The sequence below is a fragment of the Lepisosteus platostomus genome, chromosome 8 (assembly GCF_059453375.1).
Source record: "Lepisosteus platostomus isolate fLepPlt1 chromosome 8, fLepPlt1.hap1, whole genome shotgun sequence".
Lineage (NCBI taxonomy): Eukaryota > Metazoa > Chordata > Actinopteri > Semionotiformes > Lepisosteidae > Lepisosteus > Lepisosteus platostomus.
The window spans coordinates 53,962,827-53,984,890 of NC_142618.1; the positions used below are offsets into that span (position 1 = coordinate 53,962,827).

Here is a 22,064-nt window from a genome sequence, read left to right on the forward strand (position 1 = left end):
TATCAGTTGAATGGTCCTCCCCTTGCGGGGGTCTGCTCGTCCAGCTGGGGAGGTGCTCAGTGTGTCTTAAAGGGTCGCCACAGCTGTGCTCGTCCTTTGTTGTCCAGGTCAGCAGTGGTTGCTAAGGCAACTTGTCGCCCTTAATTCAGGGCTCCGCCTCCACACTGAGCATGCCCCTGCGTTATATAGTATGTAACAGAAATAAAACTGAATTTTCATAGGAATTCCCAGAAGTTTAATTCTATTACTAAGCCAAAGGGAATAACAAGTTAACTGTGACCAGCACAATCTAAGGATTCTTCAGTGCAAGGAAACATTCTGGATTACTGTACAACAGTGGTAATAAAGCCTTAATTACAACACAATATTAATTCCATGACAAAAGTTGGTACAAAATAGTACAGTTTTACAGTTTATCAAATGTATTTCAGGACATCTTCTGGTCTTCGTGGTCTGCACAGTAGGATCACATTCATGGACTAAATTGCATTAAATTCAGGGGATTTATGTCTTGGACTTATGTATATAGTAACTTGTGATTGTTCCAGAGATGTCATTCTGCAAACCTATGGTTTTGGTTCCTCAAAGTTCAAAAGGCCATATATGTTTGCTAGTCAAACCTCTATGGAGGTAAAGAGACTGAATCCCAGAAACAGCTTCTGCAACCTGGTGCTAAGTGTATATTTCAGATGTATAGTTTAAATTGGTCACCTAAAGCTCTAGCCTGAGAATTTTCATGGTCCCATCCAATACCATTACTTTGTTTCTTCCACCCCCAAAAAGCAGCAGCAATTGTGATGTGATTTTGTGCACATCTAATTGCTGATGGTACCCCATTTAAAATTTAGAGGGTTGAATTCCCTTGGATTGCAAGTATTACAGTATGATTTCTAAATTAATGTTTTCTTGGAAATCAGATATTCTTGTATGCATTTTGTGAGGAGCCCTTTAGTATACTCGGGTCAAAATGATAGAGCAATTAATTGTATTTGTTCTCTGTAAAATATTCACTAAATTGGTCTCCAAATTGGAAGTGATCTGTTAATTTGAAGTGAATGAAGTGATTAATAGTGAATTTCAATAAGTGAATTAAGTTTTAAATGTGAGGCACTTGTTAAGGTAGTGCAGGGCTGCTTGATGACATTTCCGTTCTTTTTCCAATTCCAGTCTATTTGACTCCAGTTCCTAAAATACAAAGAACAACTTTGAGCAGTTATCACGAAAAGTTGTATTATACAGTACCTTGTATACAGTATCCCAAGACAAACAAGTCTCCTTATAATTTTACTAACCACTTAAATGATGTATTTAGTTATAGATTTTCACTGTAGGACATTGTGAATGCTAGGCTAATGTGAAAATATTTAATCAAAAATATTAAAATAACGTTTTAATTGAGAAATGTCAGCAAAAAAATTAAATTCATTTGTAATCCTAGAAAATAGATTAATAATGCAGATGCATGTAGCCTAGTAATTACTTACTTGGAACAGAATTCTGAATGTCCATCTTAGCTTTAACAATATGTAACCCATTTTATAGAAGGAAATATGCAAAATTATTAGTGTTCTTTTTACCTGCAGATGTCCTCTTAGACTGTCTGCTGTAAATTTCAACTCTTTGTTTTTCGCTTTTAGCATTGTCAGCTGTTCTTGAAGAATACTTTCCTCCAGCTTTCTTTCTGTATAAAACATGAGTCTTATGATTCAATGAACTGTTAAGTGTCAACAACATGTTTGGTAGCGGCAAAACCTTTTTCTATTTAAACACGAGTTTATACAGTACATGCTTTAGAACCGTAAAATTGATTTTTGAAATTATCTGTCAGGAAAATAAACTTTCTACACTTTTTAAAGATAGATTAATAGAAAGGTTAGAAAAGACGTCTAGCCTATTTGATAGAAGCTAATTGTAAAATAAGATAAAGCAAGAAAAGTAACACTGTAGTCCCAGATTGAGTGCTTAATTATAATGGAACATTCAGAACACAGAAACTTCACAAGTACTGCTGACCTTAACTTGAGTTGATTCTTCTTTACATACATTGTAATTGCAATTAAATGCTATTCAGTAAAATAATATCCAAAATGATGCAGTGGTCCTTAATTCACCTTCAGTATACTCTTGATAGGTCTCAAATACGTGGTCAATTCCTTGCCATTTGGGTATCCAATCCATTTCACCTTCAGAAAACGTGTGGCTACTCTGATTTTCTCTGGAGCAGCTGGAAGAACCTAAATCTGTTTTCTTAATTGCCATTTCAGTCGGTGACAGAGATCTGGACTCATCACTGTCTGGATCATCACTGTCTGAAATACATCCGGTTGTAAGAGGCAAAAAAATCTTTTCACAAAAAAAGTGAGCTCTAGATTAGTAGGGCCATGATTTAAAGTAAAGCTTTCAGGAGATTTAAAATCATTTAACTTCAGATTTATTAAGAAAACATTTTTTACTACGATGCATTGGGGGGAATTATCCGAAAAAATAAAAGTTTATGTTTCTAATAAGATTCTCACTTCTTGGTACAAACATATAAAAGAGCACTTAGGTTAAGGTTCTACATTTGTAGTATTTGCTTAGACTCATACGTATATTGTACTGTTTTTTTTTCTTTCAAAGCAATTGGCATACTGTATTACACAGTCCATAAAACCCACATACTGTAGTTCATAAGTAGTTGTGCTGATCTTGCCATTCTTCATTTTGGTAGAATTGTAACCTACTTAATAAGCAGTTCTTTGGAAAAAAATTAATTCCCCTTTTCTGAGTTGGGAATACCCCAGCATTGGGCAATATACACTGTGGACCTTCAGTATAGAATTGTATCGAGCTTCATTGTCTTTATGTTCTCTATACACATGCCTAAATATTTAGAGTTACACTTTTCTAGATATATTTCATGCTCATTGTATAAAACAAGCTGGCAAACTGCTTAAGTACTTTTTGGTAATGTTGTACTTCACAAATTTGCATTTACCTTCTGCTTCAGAAGACACATGGTGCTTCATATCCAATACTGTTCGGAATTGTTCTTTCTTTGAGGTTTGGCCACCATTCAGTTCTCCAAAACACTGGTTGTGGGGCCTGGCAGTGTGAAACCCTGAGGCACACACAAACCTTTCTCTCTCCACCCGTGTCTTGTCCTTGGCATTTTCAGTATCTACAGTCTTTAGAAATTATAAAAGATACTAAAACCTGCTGAACTCAGCTGAATAATTTTCTCATTGGGTGTTTAGTTGCTGTTAATGTAGTTGAATCAACCTTTGCCCTTATATCCTGGACCACCTAAGCTAACATTTCCTCCTGATTCTGTGAGGATATTGATTATGAAATAAGAAGTCTTTGTATGACCATATCATTCCATTCACTGGTATGCCAAATTACTGAATGGATAACTGTTTCTGGTCTTTTACCCTTTAAAACTTTGTATAGTCATGATTCATGTAGTTTCCGTGAGGTTATGTTATGGTTTTCATTAAGGATTTTGAATTAAGAACCTTTTTTTAAATGTGCATGTTATTTCAAGCCATTAGAAAAAAATCATGTATGGGTTCTCAGGTTATGGGGCCAAATGGCTATAATGTGAAAAGTGCTGATACTGCCAGGGTCTGGGGTTTTATCCCTGTCTTGTGCCACTGAGGAATTTATCCTGTTGCGACACGATAGTAGAAGTCATGTACTGGGGAAAGGCTACGAGAATGAACATTTACAGGAACAAGGAATTGTGTGTGTTTAGAATTTCTATTTTTTGCTTTTTATCAGTGGACTATTCAAAAGTAGGAATACTATGTCCTTGTGTACAGGCTAGCTTTGTGCATTATCTTAGGTGTTTTTGTAAGGGGGCAAGGACATACATCATTCAAAAATGATTTACAGTATACTATTATTTTTAGATTTTTGCAGACGGTGATGTGGCCAGTGGGGCTGATATTAAAGAAGGCAGGTCCTCTTACCCAGTGTGGACTGCCTGCTTTTAGAGTAGGATGTTTAAAATCTCTCAGCAATAATTCTTTATTTGCCTGTTTCGCATCCGCAGAAACCTCACTGTGTGATGGTATACCTGAAAAGGAACAAAACTGTATTTTGCCTTCACTGAAGTCAACGTCTGTTACTTAAGACATGGCTCGGAAATGGTTTCTTTGTCTCTCAGTTAACACATTGCTATTGAAGAAAAAATTAGAGATTTAACCTCTTTAATAATTGTTTTCATCACAGCTAGAATTTTCAAGTCGGAATAGGAAGAGACATAAAAAATAACTGGTGATTGAAATAAAATGTTAATAAAATAACCAATGTAAAATGAAGCATCATAGAGTAAACCTGCACTGATTCAAGTTATCTTAATGAGGGTAGAAAGCTGTGATTTCAGTATGCTCAGAGTACTCATACTGTAAAATACTAAATAAGTTCATTTATATTCCTTTATACTTTACTGTTACTACAGTTATTTCAATAAAGTGTATTTATGCATCACTTCTGACTACCAATTAAACTTAAGAACAGTGCAGTTGAACTACAGTATATGATTACGTGATCCTACAAAATTTTAAATTATATAGTTCAGATTGAACACTGTGATGCAGCAATCCACTACCAAGACATGTGACGGTTCGTGTCCACAGCCAAGCATACCTCTTTTCCTGGACTCATCTGTGTTTTTTCTCAGGTGGTCCGTTTCTCTGTCAAGAGCTTTCTGTTCCAGAGTGCTCCTGTGTTTCTCACAGTGGCTAGTAGAGCTTCCTCTGCTACCAGTGTTGTTGGACGCTGGGGCTTTTCGGCCCTGTGCAATGTTAACTTTGGTTTTTGCAGTCTTTTCTGATGAAGTCAGTGATGAATCCAGGCTATGTATCTCAGAACAGTGGACACTTGGATTGCTGTGGTTTCCACTTGCATTCTGCTTAGTGCTTTTATTTCCTGGTCCCAGAAAATAAGGGATATGACTTAACAAGTCAGGCATGGAGACAAATCCACAATGGTCTTGTGCCAGATAGGTGTTATAATAATCCTTTTGCAAGGCAGTTAATCTATTTTTTGATGTGTTAAATTCTGGGATGTGTGTCGTTGGACAGTTGGCGCTATTAGCACTGCCTTTCAGATGGTGCCTCACAAATTCATTCCTGTCCCGTTTCACATTAGATCTGCCTAAATCAAACACCCATGTGGAGTCTATTGGCTCTGTAAATGTTTCTTTCGGGCAATTTTCTGAGGGCGCCAGGAAGGATGTGCCGATACTGAATGAATTGTTTTCTTTTGCCTTGTGAAGTGGGCTATTAAGAAATAGAAAAAATTAAATCAAAAAAGATTGCTGAGATCTAGCTATACTTAGTGAATTTAGTTTGTGCAGGAAATAGATACACATTGGTTTAGTAGTAGATACTGTACAGCTGTTGTTACCCAAGTCTTCTGAGAGGTGAGAATACTGTAAGTGTGCTGCCACCACAAAAGGTGGGTAAGACTTAAATAAATATTACCCTGTTAATCTCTGAATCTTCATGGTAAATAAGCATTAATATATTGTCTTATTTTTGCATGTACACAATTTAATTCAATTATAGCTCAATTCTTCAATAAAATGTTTGTATTATGTTATGATGTTTGATAATTAATGGCCAGCACTTGCTTGATATTCACAATGGTGAAGATAATTCTGGAACTTGTTTTGATGTATATTGAAAAAGGCATCTATTAAGTTTTGTTTTAATTGAGCTTGTTGTTCCAAAGCCAGAACCATTTTCTCTTAACATTTCTTAATTAAGGCTTTCTTATTTACTTCTATTCCATGATACCATTTGCCTTTAAAAATTCCATTGTGCTAAGGGAAGGAAAGCTACAGTGTTACGTGAATTCAGTAGCAAGTTATGTTAAACCGTTGACCTTCTAGTGTTTGTAAATTTCTTTGGATAGAATAGATCAAATAGAATTGAACAATTAATACCCAGTTGTTTTATTTCTCAAATCAGAATCCTATTTCTATACTTTCTATAAACAAAATAGTGTCAACACACAAGTGTTCTCAAAATTTAATGTCTCTGATATTTCAAGAAAAGAGAACATCATTAAGAAGTGATTTCTAAATATAAACTGTGTAATTTACTTTAGTATTCCATTTATCATACCTTTTAACATACCTGATTTCACCAGTTTTCATATACATTGTTACGGCTGGGTTTTCATTTGCTTCCAGTAAATTGTGGTCTGGGATGACTTCCTTATTGCTATGTTGATGTCTTAAGATATTCAAATTCAGATCTTGTTCACTGGGCCAAGGAGAAGATAGAGGATGAATTCTGTATGGTAATGAAGAGGAGGATGTTGATGAAGATTCAAAACCAATGGTGTTCTCAGCCTCTGTTGTGAGAGTTGTTCTCTCAGGCAAAACAGATTTCATAGGGTCTGAAAAAAAATTAAACCCTTTTAAGAGAGATGTACTGTAAGTGGATATAAGTATCTATAATTGGTTAAACGGTTTATGGCAAAAGTAAGAGTACAGCCTAGTTTGTGACCTTCAGAGGTTTTTGGCACAGCCCCAAAACACTTTTTTTAAACATAGAATAGGGAAAAATACCTTACCTATCACCATTGATGAATGAAACTTGCATTCTCTTTGATGTTGATCTTCTGCATGGTATAGTCTCTGAAAATTATGTCCTCCATAGCTAACTCTAGGAGATTTGTTGCTTTTGTTGAAAGAAAGCTTGTGACTCAGCAGTTGATTCTTTGCAACATCTAGGTCCTTTTCCTCTTTTAGTTTTTTCTGTCTGTTGAGTCTTTTTTGTTCTCTGTTTAGTGACGGCTCACTGTCTCCTGCATTTGTCAGGGTTGTACAGCAAGAATGATTCTCATGTTTATCTTCTCTGGACCTGTGGCTTGTTGTTTTCTCTCTGCTGCTCCTATGAAAGAGACATCTTAAAGTATGAATACCGAGGCTATGGTTTCTCAAATACCTAGCAGATACCTTGGCATGTGATTCCGATCTCAAAACGGTTTATAAGATTTGTCTTACAAAAGGCATGGAGTGTCTTATCTTTTGAGGTTTGTTTTTAACTTATACTATACTGTACACCCATGCACACTACATTTTAGTTTGGCATCACCCTGTTATTGTCTGTAGTACTTCCATATACACTGTATATACTGTATACTTTTCATTCTCATGTTCTCTAAGGTATGAGATGCTTAGAAATTATGTCTCCACGTTAGTCTGTGTGAAAAAGTCTTAATACATCTAATTTAGTCTACATGAAAAAGATCTTCTTTTGTCTACTTTAACAACTGCAGATTATATACTGCATACTGATTACAAATGCAACAAATGAGTATCCATTGCTTCAAAGCAATGTGCCATCCACACACAGTTTGTAAAAGGATAACAAAGAGTCAGGCAAAAGGTGAAAAAAATACAGTGTTAAGCAGTCACTTACAGTATGTGGTAAGTCTCATTTCCCTTTGCCTCCACTTGTAAACTAACCCTGAGGAAAATGTCCTGTAGTCAGCAGATTGTGATCTACAACAGCATGCTGTTGTAGAATGTTCTGTATTTTAAAGGTACTTTTTAAGTCTGCTTACATTGAGAAAAAATATTCTGTCACTGCTGCCAGTCCCCTCTTCTTCACCTAGTTAATTGTATTTCTAAGGACTGTTATACAATAAGATAATGTTGGAGGAATAGAGAGATTGTACATGTTTATATTATTAGGTAGAAAATGAACACACTTTATCCAACAAATCAAACGTCAGGTTACAGTTACAGTTCTAAAGTTTGAACAGATTCCAGATGAGAGAAGATGATTGTCTGGCCTTTCCTAATCAAAGAACATCACAATTCTACAACATTCAAGAAGAATGTTCTTCCCATTCTTCACCTTTATATGTCAGTGAAGCTGATCAATAAGAATAAATAGTCATGTTATAAACTAGGGGTGGCACAATGGGTGTTAAGGCTGCTAGATTCCAGTTAGAATGCCTTCTGTGTGTATTTGACTTCCTGAGAATTTGTTTCCTCTGGGTCTCTTAAATTTCTCCATGGCTCTCTGATTGACCACCTACTGTACCAGCTCTTATTCTCACAATGTACTCTATACTTCCAGCATAGTCACCTGGGTGTCAACATGACAATCAGGTATCTGGTAATATTAGATATTAAACTATAAAGTGTGATGTATGAATTTATATTATGTATGGATACCCTAATTTAACTAGTTTCCCCTTAAAAAACAGCATGAAACAGAGATACTTACCCTCTTGCCACCTTATTGATAACAAAAGTTTTTCTTTTTTCTTTTATTTAAAGAACATAAATGTCACTTTCACTCACCTGTAAAAATAAGGATGCAGAGAGAGCTGTGGAGTGAAACCAGGGAAGTAGTCTGATGTTGAAGGGGTTGAGTCCAGGTACAGACAAGGATAAGATGGAAGGGGACAGATCATGTCTCTGCTGATATATGGATGAAACCCAGTGAAGTAACCTTTGGCACCATTTCCTGTTGGTATACTCTGAGACAATGTTCTCTGAAAACTAGAACAAACACACACTATGTTTTTCTCTGTACACTCAAAGAAAGCTCCAAATGAAGAACCAACCACAATGAGATGGTATGTTTTTTTCTTCTTTCCTTCTCCTTGAAATTAATCCCTGTGTGATTGCTGACAAAACTCTCTGCTCAATAGTTTGTATTTGTCTTTGTTGTATGTACTGTACTCCTTTGTACTGTATGTGCATCTTCTACTCATTTATTTTAGCTTCAGTCGTTAGTCTCATCTGCAAATTACTTTTGTGATTTGGGGTGAATGTATTATGCGTCACAATGACTTTTTAAAAATATTTTTGTTTCATACAAGTTTGGAGTCATTGAGATTGGCAGGAATTTATTTTAAAATAATTAAAATGCTCAGAATTTGCCATTTGTAATATGACATACAGTATCCTGCAGAGTCATTGTACGATACAGTATTTTACTAAGATGTAAATACAACTGATTGTAAGACCATACATTAGTCATTTTCTAAAATGGGATTGAAAGATTTTCACTTGAGAGACAATTATTTCCTGAAAGCAATTATAAACTAGAGGTGAAAACTGCAAAGAATGAAAAACATAGAGAAATGTTTTTCCAGCTTAAGTAGTGTTACACAAAGATGCAACATATCTTTAAAACATAAGGTTAAGAGAAAATTAAAATTAAAAAGAAATTTAAAGCTGTTATTATCGTATTGAGCTCCTATTCACATCAGTCTGTAAAGTCAATCAGCAATTAGAGATTTTGACATTCAATGGAAAACAGTAAACAATAAATAAAAATGAAACCTGAGGTACAGAACATATAAATGTTTACATTTTCCTGGCAAACAGTTTTGAGACATCTTTTCAAAAGCTATTATACTGATACTTTAGGTATCGGAGCAGAGAGCTTTGATTTAACCACACAGTACAGAGCAGATACACTGTACAGTACAGTACATGCAGAAACACCTAAAATAATCAGAGACAGTGAAGACAGTAAGCATTTTCCTGTCACATGTTTTGACTATCTTCAGTTTAATTGATCTTTAGTTCTATTTTTAATTTAGGGTAAATGAACAAAAATAAGAAAAATATATCACTTCTTTCATGAAATCCTGTAATCAAAAAAGTATTTTATTGACATATTAACAAGGAGTCTTATCTTCAGGTTGCCCAAAATTCAATTTAGCCCAAAAGAGTGAGTTATTTAAAATGATTGTGATTTTTTCCCATTTCTAATTCATTGCAGTTACATTGAACTACATTAATTTACCATTTAACACGTTCCAGATCTAACCAGTCATTTCAGTTTTGCCCATGAGTACCTATTGTATGATGCACAGTTCAAACACTGCAACAATAGCCCTGCCTGAGTTAGGCGAGTTTGGTGAGTTGGTCACTGTGTCTTAACTCGTGTTACACAAAGTGACTCTTCCACTGTGCTATGTATTTGTGAGCCTTAAGAACTATGAGTGAAAGCAGCATGAATGCATCATTTCATGTTACCTCTACTGTAAACACTACAATGAGAAAAAAGGAAAACATTTCACTTTTCACAGGAGGAATATTTTCAATATTGCCCTCAATTTCAACAATCATATAATCATACATTACTACCCAGCTTGTATGTTTCAAAAACAGTGAACGTTTCATTATTTATGGTTTAGATAATCCTTGATCCTCAAGAGCACTCACCCGAGTGAAGAGAATCCTGCATCCTGTTCTGTGCTTCGTGGAAAAAAGTGAGCAGGAAGAGAAGAAGAGGTGGACGTTCCATGTTTCACCCAGCAGGAACTTGAATTAGGGAGATTATTTCTAACATGCCTAGTCAGGTATGGCTGTGGAAAACCAATAAAGGACATGACCTGATTGATAGATATCGCAACTTCTTTAATTATGATGGTTCTTTACTGTAGTATACAAAACCCCTGAAAGGACATGGAGGGAAAAAGCTATCTGCTATAGGTTGCACTAGATACTGTATGTTTTTGTTTTTGAACCATACACATTGATACACACCAATAAAGTGTGTCGCGAAAGTGTGCCATAGACCACAGAATCTAGTTTGGGTTTTGGCACAGAAGAAAACGATGCTACAATATGTGGAGTTAATTTGCCTAATGTTAGAATAACACAGCAGGTTACCTGTCACAATCGCTACTCCTCCTCTTAAGGGCGCTCCAGCCCTTCCTTGTTCTGCCCCATTACCTGCACCTGTTTCTTATTTCCGTTCCACCTTATAAGCCAGACGCAGACGTCACTCCTCGTTCCTTATTGAATTCCGCTTCGTAAGAGTCTGGGGGGGGGGTCTTGCTGCGTCTGGCTCCGTTATGGGTTTAACTTTCTGTTCCTGATTCCCAAACCCGGTTCATGGTTTTATTTCCTGGATGGATCCCCTGGCCCTGGACTCTACCTTCTGTATTGGATTACCCGTTTGGATTTTCTCATGGATTCTTCGCCCCCGATTCACTCTCCCTGGACACCTGCACCCCTTGGACACGCCCCCTCTCTCCATACTCTCTTCTGCATTACTTTTTTTTCCCCCCAGTGTTTCTTCACCATTCCAGATCGTGTCGTCTGCATAGGGCCCGGAAAGAACTGTTCGTGATGGTACTACTACTATCTGAGAAACAGAAGTCTGATACCTTTGCCTACAATGTGTCAACTTGTTTCACAGGTCAGTTTCTTTGCTATTTGTGATTGCATACTATGTTGTGGTTTGCTTGCTGCAAGAATATCATATATTGTAGCTCTCTTGTTTAAAGATCAGAAGAGATTAGATATTAACCTATGAGGAAAACACAGTGGTGGCTTCTTCTGAACATCTTTAGGAGATGTTGACTAAATTATATATTTATATACTGTCCAGCTTGGCTAAATTAAAGTCATTTAAAATCTAAGTTTCCCTTAGATGAAGATAGCATTGTTTTTAATTCTGTTATTCATAAGTGCTTTTTGTGCAGTCTGTCTAATGCCAATTAAGTCCAGCACAGTTAAATGGTAAGGAATTGGGTTTCTGTTGCATCTTGCGAACCTCCAACTTGTGCATTGCCAGATTTAAATATAAAAAAGAGACTGCTGCCAAACTGGCCATACCTGAGATCTGTCCTTCCTCCAGATATCATTTTCAGGACATGTCTGAGTAAATCTGGCAGCAGGCATGGGTTTCCCAAGGGTTCTCTGAAGAGTTCTGCTGGGAGGACTGAGATTAAGTGTGGCTGGAGCAGTCTTGCCACCAGCATAAGCAATCTCTGAAACCAAAACAAAAATAAAGCACATTGGGTTTTTCTATGTTTTTGTAGTTTCTCTACAACAATGTTATTACCATTTTTTTTTCATGTTTTTGGGAGAACTGAACTTTAAAGGGAGTAAAGTAAATGTCTTGCTCATGGATACGGCAGTAGTGTTTGCCTTGGACACTAAGTCCTAACCAATGCAGTAGATACTGTAACATACTTTAAGTATGACGTACCAGAATACCATGAGTATTGTTGCTTTAGGGATTGTTGCACCCAAATACTGTACATCTAAGTGCATTGAAGCCCTCACATTCTCATGTATATCCTACCTTTTAGAAGTAAACCTACACTAACTATTTAGCTCACAATGTACAGTATTTTCACTGATGTACAAGCCTTTAAATCTTATAAAGGCAGGATTAGATGCATAGATCAGTTTTAAATCTCTTATCCTATCTGTTGAATTTATGAAGACCTACTGTTGACCGAGCATTTGGGTGCTTTAGTTGATGCAAACAACTTTGTAGGAAAAATATAAACTGTTTAGACATGTAAGTTGTACCTTGGGGCTCATTGGTCAGTGTAGCTAACTGTTTCAATGCAGCTGCGTAGCTTTCTGGCTCTTTTGAGGCTTCTGAAGATGTAGAGCCGTGGGTGGAGAGGCCTCCTCTAGAAAGCAGAGACACTCTGGAGGAAGAGTGAGCCAGAGGGCTGAAGGTGGCAGCGCTCCTCGTAGTTGGTGTAAAAGTGCTAGACTCACAGCTTACCCCTGTGATAACAAAAATGGTAAAAACACTTTTGTGGCAACAATTCTTTGAATGGAAGTGGAGACTCTACCCCTTATACAGTATTGCATAAAATTAAACAAATATTGAATGTACAGTATGAATCCTGATATCTAAAAAAATAGATTTTAAAGACATTTTGAATATGGAATTACTTACAGTAAGTCCTGCAATTCCAATAGTCTGTTTAACACATAAGGACTCTGTTTCATAACTGCTGTAAAAAAATTACAAACATTCTTGCAGACTTAGAAATCCATGAAAATCATGACCTTCAAGTTAAATGGGAACTGCAATGATATTTCAGGATTAGAAAGAATTAGCATTGATAAATGCATTTCATACCACATTAAATGTAAAATGTACTGTACACTTGTAAAACCTCCACTTTCCATCATAAAAAAAAGAATTAAATTTCTAGGTATGGGCACTGCCATATTCTGTGATTCAGAGTTACATTGCTCATTACAGTGACTAGTGAGCAGGAAGGGAGTGCATCATGTCGCAATTTGTGGGAGCTCTCACTCTTGCCTGTGGCAAGACCAGGGGTTTGCGACAACATGGCGACTTACAGTACTTTCACAAAGTTCACCATTTTGTGCTTAATTCTAAATTTGTAAAAATGTTCTATAACGTCAATCAATTTATTTTGTTACCGATATTTAATAACAGGTCTGAGAAATTGGGACTGCAGTTCCTCTTTAATTCAAATTCATTCACATTAGAAGTAAGTAAGCCTATACACTAGAATATCTAAACCTGCAAATATTGGTTTCCATTTTCTCTCTAGATGAGATGTACAGCTAATGAAATATAGTTTTTGGTTCTTAAATGCGCTAAAACTCATGTATTTCATGACGCGTGAATGTAAGAACAAACAAAGGTTTGCAAATAAGAGGAGGACATTTGGCTCTTCTAGTTCTTGTGGAATTTAGAACTAATTGATCCAAGGATCTCATCCAACTGGTTTTTGGAAAAAGCAAAGGCACTGGCCTTGACCACATGGCTGTTTTATTTAAAAATAAAACTTTCTGTGAACGTACAGCAACGTCCTTTCATTAATTTCTACTTCATTCCTTAATGAATGAGAAACAAAAACATCCTTCCATCCGGCCCATGACTCCTAGCCTGTTTGGCCTTGTCGTGATTGGCCCAGCAAGACGAGCTAGAAATGAGGAAATGGCAAACATTGTGTGCAGCATGATGTATGGCCCTGTGACCCTAACAGTGCAGGCTAAAAGGACAAGCTCAAAGCTGCTGCTGAACCATAAATAATGGATACATTGAAACCATTTTCATTAGCACAAATGCACACCAACATGAGCTCGATACTGCAATAAAGCATGTTTTGTAAGAGAAAGCTACTCCAGGACTTCAATTGATTGCGGGATTTCTTTGCTCTGAGTCTGAGACGCACATACTGCATACTTGGTAGATACAGCATTTAGTTCAAATGCTTTTAATTAAAAAGCATGTTTCATTTGCTGTGAGAACTGCTGCCGTTTTAAAAATGCAAGTAATTAAATGACACCCATGAAGCTAACTACTGAATTTAATCTGTCATTTTAATGTTCGGTACCTGTGTCATCAAGCCCAATATGTGTACATTACAATTGTGTGCCATTATTTCTGTAAATTATGGATTGCTTTTTTTTAAATAGATGTTAGATTACCAAAGTCTGTTTTATAAATGTACTGAACAAATTTAATAGATTTCAACTTTACATACACATTCTTTTCTCAAGTATTGCCTGGCAAAGCAACAAGATATTTTTGCAGGAGAATGGACAAGTAGCAGCAGAGGACTCCTTACTTCTGTCAGTCAGGCAATCGGAATGTGTTTATGAGATTAAACACACTGATACTGATAATCTCTCTCACAATCCCTCAATCTCACAACTGAGTCATAGAGTGACTCAAGAATGGTTCCCCCACAAAAAAGTCTCCTTTCTTTAAATTACCCAAAAGAATCTGACATTCCCCATAGGGTTTTTACTCTCAATGCAAGTTGGTTGCTCAAAGCTCTGTAATGGAGCCAATCAAGCTCAATACCATGAAAGAAACAAATGCCTTCAGTAAAGTGGGTGCAGGAAATGGTGTGATTCTTATTCACTTTCCTGGAGATGAACACAATCTTTACTCTTTAATTTATGGTGAAGGCAAAAGAAAAAGGGTATAGGCCTGGGAAACCCAAGCTAGTAAACACTGGGCAAATGTCCAGGTTCCATAGCAACAAGTTCTTTCTCCCCCTATTCTTACTCCTATCACAATATTGAACTCTTTATTGAAACATTTTGCCATGTAGTGTTCTGCCTGTTTTGTGGTTTGTCCTCAGATCTCATCTTAGACAATACTTTGGCTGTTTTAAAAAACACAGCAATGTATTGCACTGTCTTAGTATTATTTTTTTTTATTTTATCCAACCTTTTGGCAAGGACATCTCATTATTAATTTCAGACACTGAACACAATACGATGTTCAGAGTAATGCACAGATATCATAATATAGTTCACAGTGTTTTCCTCTGGATCCCAATATAAGGACAATTGCCACTAGACAGAAAAATATGTACTGGCTCTCCTTTTCTCTTGTAGCATAATTATTTTGTCATTTTCCTTGGTAATGAAAGTAATACAACTTTTGCTACAACATCTAATATTAAAGTGTTCACTATTCTAATGTTAAGCATTCATCAAATTCCACATTGCAATGTAAATGTGGTTAATATTAGGCTTAGATGAAGTTTACATAATTGTCTTAAGTTGTTTATTTTCTTAGGTGCGTGGTAATATAATGACTAACAGTCACAAGTGTTTTTTAGCTCACTATGCATGTTTTTTTCTAAACTGTCCATTACCCCTTTAATGTCTTTAAAATCTTTTATAAAATGTATTTTTCCAATTAGATGAATCTGTAGCTTAATTCATTTTTGTCTTGCCAAGAATGTTGCCTTTTGGATAATTTAAGCTCCAATTTCTGTCCTTTTATTTTTAGTCATACTAGTAAAACTGAAAAAGAATGAGCTAATATGAAACTAGAAAGTTTTAAACTGAGTCAAACTAGAAAATAATAGGTACAGCTCCTATTATTCTGTCAAATAGATTGTCTTGATGGGAGCCAATTTACCAGAGATATAAAACAAAACAACTTCTATTTACCAAAAATACCAAGATATGATCAACGTTAATTATAGCAATTGATGTACCCTAAGAAAACCATGGTGGGAAATTTCAAAATATTCTATCATACAGACTATTATTAACATTATTAATACATTTTTATTATTTAATAGTTTATATTATCACACTTTTTCCATTTGATAGTGACAGAACATCAAACAAACAATAGATGGAGCAATTGCCTTAAAAATGAAAGTTGCAGCCCAGAAAGAGCTAACATCCTAAAATAGTCAGTTTTTATCATCTATACATACTATATTCAAAAGATAGGTGTGGGGAAACATGATTGGCCATTCTATCCTATAGCCCTGCTCAGAAAAAAATGAATTAAAACAGTTTCTTCCTAAACCGTATCTTGAGCAAGTCATTTTTTTCCATTGACAGATGTTATGGATGCAGTCGGGGTCACCATTCAGGCTCTGCTAGAAATTAGTTTCCTGCAGATGGCAGTAAATGGTGAATTGAAATACAAGCTTTATCCAACACAATGCTTGACACAGAATATATGCTAATACAACAATTATGCTAGAGGCACAGAAGGAAGATTTTTCCAATTTACCGTATGGTGTTCATCAACAACCCTATGGAAAAAGTTCTGCATTATTTCTGACATTTGTACAATTTCACACCTTCCCATTTTGAATTTGTTAAATATCTGCACTAACACAGTGGTGGCAAGTTCTGACTCCTCATTCCTGCTTCACACACTTTGTATTCCATTACTTTGTGCTACTGTCCACTAACATGAATCTTGTGCGTGAAATATGTGAATGGTTCAACTTTTTTTTTTTTTACTCCATGTGCAGCATTGTTACATTATGAAAGTGTTGCCAAACCAACTGTTGGCTTTTTCATTTTCGATGGTAAAGAAAAAGAACAGTGTCTGGTAGGCAAGACATCCCACTTAAATATAGGGTGGCAAACAAGTCATCGATTCTCCTCTGCCAGCCACATTTGAACGGGGAACCTTCCAGCCACAGGCACAGATCCTTAGCCACAGAGCCACTGCTCTGGATGATTCTGTTCAGCTACCTGTAGTTATAGTACTTCCCAATTGTTTGACCACATACTGTATTTTAAAGGAGTTTATATCCTATAAAATGAGAAACTGTGAATGCAAGTGATGCAAGTGCTAAAGGTCTTATGGTAAAAAAGGAACTAAATATAAAAAAGGAAACCTTCGCAAGGAAATGTTTCAGCATACAGTCTTGAAGCAATAAAGTATTTAAAATTTGAGACAAAATAGTCATCTGTCATGTGAAGATTCTCCTCTTTTTGTCTTGCATTCAGTACCGGTGCCTTTTTATTCTGGCCTGTCCTTGATCCACAGTCCTTCTGCTTCATTGCCTTTCACTCTAGTTTCCTCCATGTTGGGGTTGCAGAGAGCCAATGATTCAGAGACTCACTTATGAAGCCCAAGGGCCAGGACTGCTGTGGCTGTGCCTCACTCCACAGCCTTTACAGTCTAGAGTCACCAGATCAACCCACAAGCCCTATAAATCACTCCAATATTTTCACAGGTTTGCTCCTTCGGCACAGATTTGCCATCCCCCACGACCCTCCACCTGGGACCTTGTGTAAAGGTCACAGTAATCACTGGAAGTTTAGATATCTAAGGATGGCCCGTCTGACTAATTTCATCCCCACTCCTGACTGCTGTGATGATTGTACAATGCTGCTTGAGAAATCCCGCTAACAGTCAGCTAGTGCCTTGAGCTAGGCTTGTGACGTCTAGATCATTGTGCTCAAGCTGCGCCTGCTGGTTGGGTCCCACGGGCACCACCAGCACTGTTTACTTAATAATAATAATTGCTTACACTTATATAGCGCTTTTCTGGACACTCCACTCAAAGCACTTTACAGATAATGGGGACTCCCCTCCACCACCACCAATGTGCAGCATCCACCTGGATGATGCGACGGCAGCCATAGTGTGCCAGAACACTCACCACACATCGGCTATCCGTGGGGAGGAGAGCAGAGTAATGTAGCCAATTCATGTTTTGTGTGCACAGGGCTGATAGAATTCAGTATTATAGTGGCCATGGAATCCTTGTAAGGAATTCATTGGCAGATTCAGCATCAGTGTTTAATGAGTTCTTACAATATGCTCTTTAAAAAGGGAGCCAATATACTAATCAAATCATTTCAATTGATTAAACATGTAAGTAAACCAAAAGCAGAGAATCCACCTTTAATTGATCTAAAACTGTCTTAATGAAACTGAATAATAGTTTAGACTATTGCATGCATCTGATTAATGTGCATCAGATATTAATGACTTTTAATATGTATCAAATAAAAACTCTAGTAATATATATGCCAGATTGTTGCACCTTTTACTGCAAGCTCAGAGGCAGTAGGGAAATCCCGGAGATCACAACCTCCCTGAATCCAGACCATTGGAATCCCAGCTGTGCTTAGCCATTTGTTCACCTCTAATTGAGGTTCCTTTCTCCATTTTCTTTTCTCAAGTCTGTTTATCAATATGAAAATCTTATGCTAACAATTAGAAAGGAATAACTTGAAGGAAAAAAACAGGAGAAAGGATGCTAATTCTTCGCAGCTGTTTTTGTAACTGATTATATAAACCCAGGATAGGGGAAAGGAGTCAAATATAGGATGCTGGATTACTGGGTCTGTATCATTTTGTATTGAGGGTAAGTTTGCCATTAGGGAAAATATACCTTGACAGAGTCTATATTTATAAATGCAAGCTCTGTTTAAATCCAGGACCTATGTCCCTTTTACCTGTTTTAAATAAACACATCTTCTCTCCTTTCCCCAGATATTTAGTAACATAAATGAAGTTTTTGGAAAGAAGAAGTGAAGCTAGCTTGAGTTTTCATATCTTGAACTGCAAAAATTTTCTGAGGTCTGTTCTTTCACTCAGCAATGTGACTTAAATGAAGAAGTGTCAATTTTTCAAACAATTAGACGTTTGTGAGATTCATGTTGCCAACTTAAGATTTTTATTTTTACCAAGAAATCTTCTAGCCAAGTCAGGAAAATCAACCGTGTGCTGACAAACAAGTTTGTTAGGGTTTGTATACACGCATGTCCATTAATGAGAATTATTTATTTCCCACGTCTTCATCTTTAGCTTTTGTAATGTACAAAATGTGGAGCTAATGTCTTTGCTGTGTAACATTCACAAAAGAGGAAATTTTTACGATCACAATATCTTAGGCAGAAAGTTAACATTCATATTACATTTATACATTAATTTAAAAATATCCATCTGTATAAATAAGTGTTTTATAAAAAGGTTGTAAATGACCACTTTTGACATATCAGTTATTTCAATATTCGGTATGTAGAGTGCTTACAAAGTTGTTTGACCTATTCAACAACAGTTTCATGGAAGCTGTACACTCCAAAGCAAAAAACGCTGTTGCAAGTGCATATGGGGCCATGAAGAACATACTGTATGATCAGAGAAGAGAAAACAAACACCAGTACACACAAGTGGGTGTCCACATTCATCTCTAGAAACACAATATATATCCTTTGGCAAAAGCTAGTTAATATTCTCTGCACTTTTATGATAAAGAGGCCTGCTAATCTACAGTATGTGTGACATGTATATGATCACTCATGCTTTATATAGCAGAATTCTCCTAAAGTCTGAATTTTTACTCACCCTTTCTCTCTGACATTCACCTGACATTTCCACTGCCTAAAGAGGGGCTGCTGCTTTAGAGTTTGATTTTTATATTCACTTTTATTTAGGCTGACTGCATGACGTATTTTTCAGTATGAACTGTATTTGAAAGAATGATTGCAAATGGAAGTAAAAACAAATGTGATGCATATTGTTTCTGCCTTGCATGGCAGGTCTTCTAGTCTGTGGTTTCCTCCACAGTTGAAGTTTCAGTCTGGGAGAAGTAATATGGTTTGAAACAGCCTCTATTGCTCAAATTCACACCCCAGGCTGCTTCCTGTATCTCCGACCACACACCAGAAAGTGGAGTGTCTGAGGGACACATTTTGTCAATCCTAAGAATAGAAAAGGCCTCAGCAGTATTTACAATCTGAATAAGTTTGTGTTTGACGTGTCGCAGCAATACTTAGGTGGATGGACTATTCTATGGTGAATAGAATAGTTAAATCTATTTAAGACCTTTTTAATTAAAAAGAAAAACATTAATAGCAAAAAATAGCTTTTATGGATTATTTCAGGCATTGAGTGTTTTGCATCTAATAAAATGAATTTGCATCTGTTTTCATGTTGTGTACTTTAACACACATTTTAACAACCTGAGCAAAAGGTCTACAGTTTGGGGTGTCTATTTAAATGCATGCAGATAAAGAGAGGTTTAGTGAACAAAATAGGCAATTTGTTAAAACCAGTGCAACATATTAACTGGGAGCTAAATTTAAATGTTAAACCACTTGTACATATTGCCATTGTTTTATGAATTTCTCTCCTGAAGAACACTTTTATTTCACTACCAGAATTCCTTAGAGGCATCAAGATGTCAACCTGATATAAATCAATTATTTATTAAACATTGAAGACTTCATACTTTTTGCACAAGATGTTTGCCAAACACAACATAAGTATCAATCCGACACCCACTAAAATAAGTGTACCTAATTCTGTTCTGCTACAAATAAATAAATGACAGACTCACAATTAAATTTGCATTTTTTTCTTGTTTTGGTATGCATATTGTCCTGACTTTAACAGGTTTTCAACACTTGGAGGTAATGCACCAGGGAAGGCACTGAAATAAGTTATTTTTTTATATTTACAGAAATTTTCAGAAACCATACAAATTCCCTACAATTTGAAAAGCAGACTTTGGAGTCATAAACTTTACGTAGCTCATTGCGTGGTTGCTATAGAGCCATTTAGAGTATGTTACATTACTGTTTTAACTATACTGTACTTATCCAAAATTGTACTTACCACTGGGATCCTTCTGTAATTGTCCCTGGCGGTCCTTTAGTTTCATTTGGAGGTACCATGCAGTGTAGCTGGATGCCATAGCTGATGAAGAAATGCTGTTTTTTTTTTTAGCAAAGCTACATGGTTAGCCTTTATAATCACACATCATATTGCATCTTTGTTTTCTATTTTACCAAGCACATCAAAAGATGAGGAAATAAGCTTCCTCTATCTGATAGGCTTGTCAAAACTGTCCAGTTCACTGTTCTGCTTAAAAGCACCACACACATAACTAAGAATTCACACACATACCGTATAAATGTGCATTACACCCGTTCCCCTTTTGATTTCATTGGTATTGGTAATGCAAATAGTAAAGGTCTGAGTTTTATTAAAGCACTTTCAAGTCTCCTGAAAGTGTAAAAATATTGTAAATGGGAGAAATCTAATAATTAAATCCCATCCTTGAGCACCACATTTAGAAAGAATGTGACAAAAAAATAAAATGGCAGGTTACTAATCTCAGTATGTGCAGGCTTGTCCTGTTTGAGGTTTCCTTTCAGAAACAAGCTATGAAAACCACTTGTATATTTATCTCTATGAGCTCATCTCTTTCCATTTCTAAATAAGTTAAACATCAACATTCTGATATAGTTCTCTTGCAAATTTCAAAGCCTATTCAGATCAAAGGTAATGATGCTTTGCATGTTACACTGCAGAATTTTGTCCAGAACATATACCAGGCTGTTAACATTCATTGTAGAGAAGTGCAGACTATTGCATGCAGGTAGCACAAATATCAATTATACCAATAAAATGAGCACCAAGCTTTTAAAAGCTACTTTAGTAAAAGATATAGGCGTTTGTGTTGACAATGTTAACCAGCATCAAAAGCACAAAGGATGTTGAAATATGTATGAGAGGGTGACCAGTAGTAATAACATTTATCCAATCAAGCAAACATGGATCAAAATACAACTTTTACAAGCAATGCATTAATCTGAGGATTAAAAAGAACTCTGTGGTATGTTTAATAACTGAACATTATAAAGTACCTTGAAAGATGAGAAAATCTCCATGTGTTGATTAAGAAATTGCTATGGTAACAAATGATATGATCTGAAATTTGAGTTTCCAAACAGATAATGTAACAAAAACACTGTACTTTTGCATATAACCAAAGTTTTAAGTTAACTACAAAACTCTGGTGGTGTTCATTTATAAACATGATTTTAAATTAAATTATGAAGTATGTTTCTCAGGTAAACAGTAAAGACCAGAAAAGTGAACAGTGTACAAATGCGTAAAGACATTGTTTTTTGTAATATGATAACTTTACAATACTGGACTCCTGAATTTCCACAAGCAGCTTCAAAACAAAATGTGATTGTTGAGAACAGAACAATATTTTAAAGGTTATTTCTAAAGTTTCTGATATTTCTGACTCTAAGGTTTTATAAGGTTAAA

At 36.0% G+C, this 22,064-nt stretch overlaps 1 protein-coding gene across 6 annotated transcripts; it reads right to left on the reverse strand.

The window, feature by feature from the left end:
- Window positions 1–212: 212 nt before the first annotated feature.
- Window positions 213–21,092, reverse strand: LOC148657536 (uncharacterized). 6 transcript variants are annotated; one of them, XM_088643949.1, is made up of 13 exons: window positions 20,619–21,092; window positions 12,302–12,508; window positions 11,597–11,751; window positions 10,196–10,338; window positions 8,315–8,434; window positions 6,571–6,890; window positions 6,117–6,393; window positions 4,633–5,267; window positions 3,954–4,060; window positions 2,978–3,167; window positions 2,112–2,309; window positions 1,578–1,681; window positions 213–1,185 (listed from the first exon to the last, which is right to left on the reverse strand). In XM_088643949.1, the coding sequence occupies exons 1-13, from the start codon at window positions 20,695–20,697 to the stop codon at window positions 1,090–1,092; spliced, it is 2,631 nt and encodes an 876-aa protein (XP_088500075.1). In that variant the 5' UTR covers window positions 20,698–21,092; the 3' UTR covers window positions 213–1,089. The 6 variants fall into 6 exon arrangements, with proteins under 6 accessions (XP_088500075.1, XP_088500073.1, XP_088500071.1 ...); XM_088643947.1 differs by having other exon boundaries at window positions 2,112–2,294; window positions 8,315–8,515; XM_088643945.1 differs by having other exon boundaries at window positions 8,315–8,515.
- Between the last annotated feature and the right edge of the window lie 972 nt (window positions 21,093–22,064).